The following is a 10,914-nucleotide window of genomic DNA, read 5'->3' on the forward strand; positions in this document are numbered from 1 at the left end:
GTGGTTCTGTAAGTTCTTCTCCCTTGTGCTCTTCTGTGAATTCCTCCACTTCCTTGTAAGGTTCTTCAAATGCATTTGAGTCCTGGTCAAAGTCTTCTATATCTTCCTCATCACTTGAGTCATAGATTGGAGGTTGAGAGAAATCTACCTCCGCGTCATCTTCGTATTCACTTGGGGAAGATTCTTCGATCTCAGAGAATTCACTTGCGGATGCAAGTTCATTACTAAGAGAGCTTGACTTGCGACTATCATCATCAAGGGAATTTGTGTCCTGGGTTATTCCGTCTAGTTCTTCATAAATGACTTGCCTTGGGGATTGTGCAATATCCTCCTTAGCATCAACTGTAACGTCCTTGACGGAGTTCTCCTCAGCTCTGGATTCCCATGGAGGTTCAGCATCTCCTAGATCTTCAACCAACTCTTCTTCTTGTACAATGACAGCTTCTTCCACTTGTTCTAGTATGAAGTCATGCTCTGTCTTGTCCACTGGAGTTTCTAATGTCTCCTTCATGCTACGCTCTTCATTAAATTGTCCACATGGGACTGTGGTTGGTCCTTGAATGTTCGCGCGTCTAGAAGCTAATTGCATCACTGCTTGCTCCAGTTGTCGAATGGTTGTTTGAAGTTTATTTACTGTTGCCTTGAGGCGAACCTTTGATTCTCGGGGTGATGGATTTGGATATGAAACATAGGGAAGTGGTGGTGCTTGAGAGTGATTGGATTGGAACTGGGGTAGGAAAGGATCATATGGTGGCGGATGGTGAAGAGAAGCTTGTGAGTGTGGTGGTTCGAGGTTATGTTGAGAGGATGGTCTATAGGCACGGGGTGGGACTTGTTGGTAGTTACAAGGTTGTCCACCATATCTATCAGCTGGGTATGCATTGTAGAATGGTCGTTGTCCATGATATCTTGGAGGGTGTTGTTGCCTGAAGGGTTGATTAGATCCTCTTGGCTCCATCCATCCTTGATTGGTTTGACCTTGATGCATATTCCTGCTGTAACTTCTATTTCCTTCAACAAAGTTAGACCCAAACTCAAAGCGAGAGGGGTGAGAATTCATAGTAGCAAATAAAATTAAAAAGGAAAAATAAAAATAAATAAACAAGCAAAAGAAAAATATTTACAATAACCAATAATAAGGCACACGTTAGCAGTTCCCCGGCATCGGCGCCATTTTGATGAGAGAACTTTTGCGTGGTCTAGAAATTTGTGGATAGATCCTCGTTGCAAGTAAAAGTCCTTTCATACAAATGTTTTGGTTGTCACAAGTAGCAAACCCCTTTTAAAATTGATAACCGGGTATTTAAACCTCGGGCGTCTTCTCAAGGAACTGCAGGGAAGTATGTTCTTATTATTGGTTATTGAGATTGTAAAATTGGGGTTTCAAGAATGAGGAACGAGTAATTTAATGACAAGTAAATTAAATGGCAATTGAAAATAGATAAATACTGTAAAGCAACTCTTGGTAAGGTATGAGAAATTAGAGGTCCTATCCTAGCTATCCTTATCAATGATGATGATGGTTGAATCCTAATTCCACTTTGTTAACCTTTACTAAGATAAAGGAAGGTCAAGGGATTAATTGGTTTGATCTTCGAATCCTATTTATTTCCTAAGAAAAGATTGGGATTATGGAAGTTCAATGCAATTAACAAAGATAACAATTATCAATTATGCTGTTGAATTGGATAACTCCTGAGTTATTGATTTCTTAACCAAGACCAAAAGGAGAAAAATAAATCTACTTGGAATAAAAATGTCTTCAGAGTAAAAATAACAATAGCATGAATAAGAGTAATCAATATTAAACTGAAATACCTCAAATAGCATTAATAAAAGAGTAATCTGCAACATGAAAGGGTTCATAAAGTAGCTTGCAAAAGTAAATAAAAAGAATATTGAACCTGATCAAAAGAGATAATCCTGAAAGTGAATAAAAATCCTAAATCTAAATCCTAATCCTAAAGAGAGAGAGAATCTCTCTCTAAACTAAATCTAATTCATGGAAAGTAAAAATTGGCGAGCTCTCCTGAATGGATGCATTCCCTCACTTCATAACCTTTGGTCTATGCCTTCTGGACTTGGATTTGGGCCAAAAAGGGCTTCAGAAATCGCTGGAGCGTTTTCTGCAATTTCTGGTGCGTGGCCTCTGTCACGCGTCCGCGTGGGTCACGCGGTCACGTCGTTCGGAGCTTTTCCTTGCCACGCGGTCGCGTCAGTCATGCGACCGCGTCATATTCGTTCTGCTTAAGGCGCGCGGTCGCGTTAGTCATGCGGCCGCGTCGCTGTTGATTCGCGCTTGGCACGCGATCGCGTCGTCCATGCGATCACGTGGATGCCAGTTTCTTCAAGGACTCCGTTTTGTGCTTTTCTTCCATTTTTGTATGTTTTCTTTCCATCCTTTGGTCATTCCTGCCTTAGAAGATCTGAAACTACTCAACACACTAATCACGGCATCGAATGGAAATAAAGGTAATTAAAATAACTAATTTTAAAGCATAGGAAACATGTTTTTCACATACATCACATAATAAGGAAGGAGAAGTAAAACCATACAATTAATATGAATAAGTGGGTGAAGGGTTGAATAAATCACTCAAATTAAGCACAAAATATATCATAAAATATGGGTTTATCATACTGCATCCGGTGTAATTAGAGACCTTGAAATGGAAGCTCCACCTCAAACGATAGATTGAAGATTTGGAGTTGATCCTCCAGAACTTCTAACCACATTTCCAAATTTCGTATACAACTCGAGCAATCTCACCTCAAAAATTTTTGTCACAATGAAACAACACTTACAAGTCATCATCTTTTTTTATCACAAAAGAATTACTTCACAAAATCTTTGTAAATAGTAATAGAAATCTTGTAAAACAACTATTTTACTCGCTTTATTCCACAAATTCCAAATTTCTATAATATAACATTTTATAATTCTGCAATATCGATGGACAGAGAAGACATTAAGCAGATCTTTACTACAAAATTTTTTTTTTTAATTTTTTTTATAATGAACTAGTATTAAGTAATTCTCATCAGACATTTAAAAATCACACAAATGTCACACATAATATGGTTTCATTTATTTATAGACATCGTCATTCTATTAAATTGTTTTGGTTTAATTCGATTTAAGCCTGTATTTTCACTTTTACTAAATCGGTTTAAGTTAAAACTGTTTTATTTAGAATTTTTTTTATGCAAATCAGATTTTACTAAACCGATTTAACTATATCCTACTAAATTGTTTTGATCAAGACCGATTTATATAGAGGATAAATCGATTTGGCTTACAACGATTTACTATGTTTATGTACTAAATTGGTTTTTAAATTAATTTGTATAATATTTTTGTGTCGAAAATCTAAACAAGACAATTCAGTAATATTAAATGTGAGATGCTTTAAACAAGTGATTTACCCAAAATTAGCATAATTTACTTTAAACAAGTGACATTATTATTGTTTGCTTATTTGTTTACCTTGTGCCTTGTGGTAAGGGCTACGCGGCAACAAAATCTCTGCGAAGACCTGCGGCAGTACTCTAGCTACAATCAAAGCCATGTCCCCTGTATGCAACTATGCATGTCACATGGACTCAGCTTGTACCAGAGGAATGGCTCAACACTCCTTATAGATAGATAATTCATTTTTAAATTGAGCAAGTCAGCATGCATGTATCTATTCTTAGATGAATAAACATGTATTATCTTGTGTTGTCTCTTGTGAATGAAATATATGTATCTAGAGAAGTTAGAGGAGAAAATCTAGTGATTTAGAATAATAAATAGAAGAATAAACTACTATTTCAGAACATTAAAATTTTGAATACTAATTATTCTATATGATTGTTTTGGGACGGTAGGTGGCTAATTCATATGATGCTATTAAAAATATAAATAAATAAAAAGACATATGGATCATATTTTGTTTAGTTAAAATAATTAAATAACATTCCTGGCCAAGGTAGTGCCACCTAAGTGAATCTTTCGCTAATTACAATTAGTATTCTTTGAAGGGAAAAGATAAAATTGTGGCCAAAATAGTTCGTGAATAGAATATATATGCATAAAGAATATATATGTTGAAAGGAATTTCAAGCTATCTATTTCCATTTGACTGTATTTATATTTGTATAAAAATAAAAGTTAATATTTAAAGTGATTTTGAATTTGTAGTGAAATTTTCATATTATATTTTTGAATTTAAAATTGTCTTAAATTTATTTTTAAATTTAACATTAGTCATTTTTTAGATATTTTTCAATGATAGAAAAATAATGTAGTTGGACGAAAGTCACATTGAAAATTATATTGAATTGGTAAAATATTACTGTTTTATTTTTTACACTTAAATAAAATATAAATGGCCTCTTTTAGAGTATTTTAAGGGATTAAATACTTTAAATAATGTTGTTTATGTTCTATTTGGACATCAAAAATAAAATGACAACATTTTACTAATTTAGTGTAGTTTCTAGTATAGCTCCTATTCAATTACGTTATCATTTTGTTATTAGAAAATATTTCAAAGACGATCGTTCAGAGATAAATTTAAAGTAATTTTAAGTTAAAAACAACATTAAAATTGGACTCTAAAAGTAAAGCTAATTAATATTATTCTATCATTAATTAGAATGATGGAGGTGTTTGCATTCTCGTTCTTTTAACTCCGTGTTTTGTTCAACATTATGTATATATGCTCATACTCGTGAGATATGCTTTGCTCGTTCGATCCTGCTGGAACAACAACAACATCAATAATAATAATAATAATAATAATAATAATAATAATAATAATAATAATAATAAAAAGTAGCGAGTTATGGAAAGCCAATCACAAAAATTAGAAAATGAAAAAACATGAATGATTTTAAAACATATGTTAGTATTTTATAAAAATAGTAAATTATTATTTTTATCCACAAAAGTTGAAAACGTTAACTTATTTATTCATAAAAGAAGAAAATTATTATTTGTACCCATAAAACATAAATTTTTACTAACAAAACTATCCAAATTCAAAAAAATTATTTAAAATTCTTAAATTATCCTCTAATATAACCTATCACTAATTTTTCCTCTTACTCCACACTACCACTTTTTCAATTCCAAACTCCACCACCACCCAAACTCTTTCTCACCACCACCCTAAACCCCAATTACCACCATCACTCAAAATGCCTCTCATGCCTCCGACGAACGTTCCAAAAACAATGACATTAACACGCCGGCTTTAGTCTTCTCTTGCTCTGTATCTCCCTATGTTTTTTGTCGAAAATCCAATTACCCCATCGCGTGAAACTCTTCCAGTGGCAACCACAACCGACTCTTTTATAGCACACTTCAACTTGGTCCAACCTACGTCGGGAATTCTGAGTTCGAAGGCGGATCGAGACCGTTCAAGAAGTGATTGAAAAAGCTTCACCGAATTGAATTTAGAGAATGAAAATTGAAAATGGGTTAAATTAATACTGAGGCAGTATTTGCCCTTGATGTAGCCTATGCGGTTGCCTTGATCATCCTCCTCGACAGTGTTTAAAGAGCGCAGATTAGCGATAATCCTTTCATGTTCATGGTATTTGTTGATATTGCTCAATACTAGGGTATTGTTGGAATCAGAACAAAATTCTGCGAAAATTTTGGGTTGGTGGTTGCAGAGTGGGAAATTTGGGGCTCTGAGTGGAATAGCGAAGTAGTGCGATAGGGTAAGAAACTAACGACAATGATGAAAGTTAGGGTTTTGGATTTGGAAATGGAGAAGAAGGAATTAGTCACTACCAACAATGCTATGCTATTCTTCACCCACTCAAACTTTCTCTCTCTTGCTCTACTGATCCAATTTCACATTTTTATTTATCTCTTTACTTTAGTTTGCAGTACTGATTGAATTTCTAATTTCTATAATGCAGCACAAATTCATACTATAGTACACTTGTAGAACATGTGGAGTTCAAAATCACAAATTAAGGCTTGTTTTCGGAGATGGAAGCGCCTGTTGAAGTTAGGCGGCAGTGGCAATGACGAAGCCGTACCTTTCCGCTACAACGTCGTTTTACGCTAATCGGTCCAAGAAGCTTGCAGATTTTGGATGGCGACAATGATGGTGGTAGTTAAAAATGAAAGTAGGTGGTGAAGATAAGGGTAATTTAGGAATTTTAGATGATTTTTTTGTATTTGAATAATTTTATTATGCAAAACCCATATTTCATGGATATAAATGGTAATTTCCTTCTTCTTTGAATAAATATATCAGCAAAAATTTTCGTAGATAAAAATAATAATTTACTCTTATAAAAAAGTGTACTACTTATTTTATATTATTAGACTTTTTATTTTATTTGTGTGCAGTTTTCTAAAATTATGTTACTTAAGAATTGGATCGGATGATAAGTTATTTTAGTAATAATAATAAAATTCTCTTAATATATATATAAGAGTAGCATTTAATATGTACAATAATAATTAGGGTAAAAAACACATATATGCTAAGGGGAGATTGATATTACGCAAATAAGCCAAACAAAAATTTTATTTATCAATCAACCAGAGTACACTATAATGTAATTCGAATCAACTAAATTCGAATTATATTTCTTCATAATTCGAATCAACCTAGATCGAATTATGACCAACCCAAACGTACAAGTAGTTTAAATCAAGTAAGGTCGAATTAGACAACCATAATTCGAATTTAGTCAATTCGAATTACATGCATCACGTAACAAGGGAAAGTTCGAATCATATTGATTCGAATTACTCCATTTTCGTAACAAATTCTAATAAATTTTTTTAATGAATTTATTTAAATTATACTACAAAAAATATTTTATTCTATGCAAAATAATTTTAAAAAATGGCTTAAAAAATGTTTTTTAAATTATTTTGCATACAATAAATTATTTTTTGTGGTATAATTTAAATAAATTTATTAAAAAATATTCATGAGCTATCAAGAATGTGCAGAAGAGTATTGTATAAAATTCGAATTGCTCACCATATAATTGTGTAAAATCACATTAAAAATAGCTTTTAACAAGCACAAGTACTATAATTGTATTTGGTAAAACAGCTTTTAAAAATTAAAAAAATATAATAAACATATTTATAACGAAGAATAATATTTTATTTCAAATTTTAGAGACCAATAATTTAAATATTTATTTAATTTACTCTCTATATTAATATAAATAGAGTTATCATTAGTCAATAATAAAACTTGTACTGATACGTCTATTACCCATTTATATATATTGATTCACTTATACAAATCACAAAAAATGAGACACATATCTCAAGTAAAATTATATGAAGATTGTGTTAGAATTTGTGAAGGTTAGGTTGAGAAATTAGAAATATATGAGGATTCCAATAGCAATATAATGACAGAAAATATGTGTGAAAAAATAAATAAAATATATTTTTATTTGTTTTGTATGGAATAAAATATTTTCTTTAATTTTTAAATTATTATTGACTATGTAGAGTACTTTATTTAAAATTTGAGTACATGCATGTATTTACCTAAGTCATTAGAACATTACAAATTTTTATAGCACTCCTAACATTTTTTAAGCCATTTTTTTAAAATTGTTTTGCATAGAATAAAATATTTTTTGTAGTATAATTTAAATAAATTCATTAAAAAAATTTATTAAAAAATATTTATGAGCTATTAAAAATGGACAAAAGTGTATTGTATAGAATTCGAATTAATAGCTCATTAATATTTTAAAGAAGTCTCGTAATTAAATATTTTGTTAGCTTTTTTTTAATGTATGAAATAAAATATATATTTTTTAATTTTTAAATTATTATTTTTTTTAATAAATTTTTTTAATAAATTATTAATTTTTTTAATAAATCAGGGTGTAATTCGAATCAACCTGATTCGAATTACTGTATGTGTGTAATTCGAATCAGGTTGATTCGAATTAGTGTGTGCGTGCGTGTTCGTATAATTCGAATCAATATGATTCGAATTATATGTAAATGGAGTTCGAATTGAGTAAATTCGAACTATATAAAAATGGCTATTGGTAGATTCATGAAGCAATTTTTTATTTGGTTTATTTGCGTAAATTTTTTCTTCTCTTGGTTTAATATAGTGATTTGCCCTAATAATTAATTATATATTTGGTATAATCAATAAAATTTATTATTTTTAGTTAATATTTAATTAATAAAATATATTAAATTTTAAAATTAAAAATAAAGTATTAACTTAAATTTTTAGTTAATATTAATAAAAAAATATTAGCTCTAATATTTTTTGAGTTAATATTTAATTTAGTTTTTGAAATGCAAGGCTTGACTCCTAAATTAAATTTCGGGTAAAAAACCTAAACAAGTCAAAGGGAGATCAATTTGACACAAATAAGCCAAAGCAAATTCTGTTTCAGCAATCCACCAAGTGGCATTTCTATATAGTTCAAACCAAATAGGTTCGAACTCACCTTCCACATAATTCGAACCAAATAGGTTCGAACCATAAGTTAATAATTCGAACCTAATAGGTTCGAATTACAATGAGCATAACTTTACCAAGTAATTCGAAATAGGATGGTTCGAATTACTATGAATTAAGTCACAGGAAGGAACTTAAGTTACGAACATAGTTTCCGCATCATATCTTAATAAGAGTCCTACATTTTTTTTTTGCCGGTGTGCCTTAGAGAAACATTTCGTTTAAAACTGCGGTGGCAGAACATATTCATTAAGTAAAAATCCATTCGAGGTACATCGCAGTGACGTTAACAAATTTTATGCGTCACCAAGCACAAGTAAGAAAACCGATAATTGCGGAATCTAAAAGCTAAATTGAAATAACAAAAGTACCAAAGCCGCTAATACATCTAATCATGTCCCCGTGTGTGCTCTGCGCCTCCGAGCTGTGGGCAACTCCGACGTGTGTGGCCGGGCTGCCGACAAAGCCCACATCTCTTTGGCCGGTTCGGATCAGCCTCGTCCATATTGGTCCGTATCCGAGTGGACCTGGGACGACCCTCTCTCGCACGCCTCTTATTGGGGTCAGGGATGACAGTCGGCCCGTCATATGGTGGCTAGAAACCATCCGGAATGGGAGGTGTAAAACCCATCTGATAGACACTGAAGACCAAACTAAGACGATACACCTGGTGGACATAAGGCTCCCATGTAAGCCGTGAGTAGGCACAGCATGCCAGTGCGTGGGGACACGGAAAATGAAGTGCCTGGAAGTATCCGCAGTCACATGTGCGAGATGCAAGCGAGACTCTGTAGGTACCCAGTGAGAAAGAACCAGTCGGAGTTGTCTCTGCGACGGTGAACTCGGAGTTATCCCTGTCGTACACGGTAACCGTGAAGCACCTAGCCGTCTTCAAGTTGGCCTCTATACACTTCACCAAGTGCTGACTAAATTGTTGTCCGGTTCCCATCTGCGCCTCAGCCTCCCTCCTTTTGCGAACAAATAACTCGGCCAACCTTCCATATGTTTCCTTCACTAGGGAGCACACAGGAAGGTTTCTGACGCCCTTGAGGATCGAGTTCACACACTCAGATATATCCGTCGTCATGTGTCCGAATCTACGCCCTTCATCACAATGCTGGGTCCACAAGGAATACTCAATCCGGTTAGCCCAGTCACACATCGCCGGGTCTTCGGACCTAAGAATATCAAACCAGTACTAGAACTCAACCTCGGTCTTAGCGTACGTCGCATTCACGAGTAGCCTCCTTCGTCTTTGCCCTTGAAGGTGAGGGCAAAATTTGCCGCAACATGTCGAATGCAGAAGGCCCGGTATGCAGATAGAGGTAACCAGCCTCCGTCAGGAGCCTCAAGGGCGGCCTTGATGCCGTTATGCCTGTCCGAGATAACCAGCAGACCCGGCTGCGGTGTCACATGCTCACGCAGGTGGGAGAGAAAGAAAGACCACGACTCAGCATTCTCACCCTCAACTAATGCGAAGGCGACGGGGAGTATGTTGGAGTTCCCGTCCTGTGCAATCGCGACAAGCAACGTTCCCCCATACTTGCCATACAGATGGGTTCCGTCAATACTAACTAGGGGCTTGCAATGACGGAATGCCTCGATGCATGGGGAAAAGGTCCAGAATAGTCTGTGAAAATAAGCTCGAGACTCGTCCACCTGTCCACCGACACGAACAAGGCTCGTCCTCAGCACAGCAACAGTACCAGGCATAGTCAACCGGACTCCTAACACCCACCTTGGGAGCTCATTGTACGACTCATCCCAGTCACCATAGATGAGGAAAACAGCCTTCTGCTTCGCCAACCAGACCCTCCTGTAAGTCGGCCTAAACCCAAAGTGTGCGGCGATGGCATTTAGGAGCACCTTGATGCTGACGGATGCATCAGCCCTAACCATTGGCATAACGAATGCCGATATCACATGGTAATCCAAACTCCTGTGGTCGCTGGAGATCGAGGTGGCGAGAAAAGTATGCGGTCCGTTGTAACGTTTGACCTCCCAAATCCCCTTGCGCTGTCGGAGACTGAGCCGAATCAACCATGTGTACCTATTGCCGAACTCAGAACACTTGCCCACATACCGGCGATAGTCGGACTCCACCACCTTGTACTGTACCCCTCGCCGTATGCTGTAAGTCTTGACACTTAACAGGGCCTGTTCTTTATCCGGAAATTGCTGACCAACCTGAAACTCTGTCAGACCTGCAGACCCTTCAGCATCTCTAGCGCCAAATCCAGCCGGCTGCCCAGCAACCCCCTCCTGCCTCATGGCATCCAAGTCAAAAGAGGAAAAATGCGGAGGGTACTGCTACGTGCCGGAGCTAAAACCACCGACCACCCCAGCAGGCTCACTTGCTCCAACATCATCCCCACTGTCATCAGCAATCATATTCGGCTCGACGTCATCGTCCTCTGGATCATCCAAGAATCCATCTCCAACC

At 35.3% G+C, this 10,914-nt stretch overlaps 1 protein-coding gene and 1 long non-coding RNA gene across 2 annotated transcripts; both read right to left on the minus strand.

Annotated features, from left to right (window-relative positions):
* Positions 1-1,804: 1,804 nt before the first annotated feature.
* Positions 1,805-3,865, minus strand: LOC140178158 (uncharacterized). Its single transcript, XR_011870401.1, has 2 exons — positions 3,488-3,865; positions 1,805-2,770 (listed from the first exon to the last, which is right to left on the minus strand). It is a non-coding gene; the product is annotated as an uncharacterized lncRNA (long non-coding RNA).
* Positions 3,866-9,066: 5,201 nt separating this feature from the next.
* Positions 9,067-9,633, minus strand: LOC114924983 (uncharacterized). The gene has a single exon (XM_029291235.1). It carries the CDS (start codon positions 9,631-9,633, stop codon positions 9,067-9,069), a length of 567 nt encoding a protein of 188 aa, XP_029147068.1.
* Positions 9,634-10,914: the final 1,281 nt, after the last annotated feature.

Source organism: Arachis hypogaea, chromosome 13 (genome assembly GCF_003086295.3).
Source record: "Arachis hypogaea cultivar Tifrunner chromosome 13, arahy.Tifrunner.gnm2.J5K5, whole genome shotgun sequence".
NCBI lineage: Eukaryota > Viridiplantae > Streptophyta > Magnoliopsida > Fabales > Fabaceae > Arachis > Arachis hypogaea.

What these genes read in the sequence shown, in the direction of transcription:
- LOC114924983 (XM_029291235.1), bottom strand. Translation starts at nt 9,633, where the DNA reads ATGTGTGACTGGGCTAACCGGATTGAGTATTCCTTGTGGACCCAGCAT.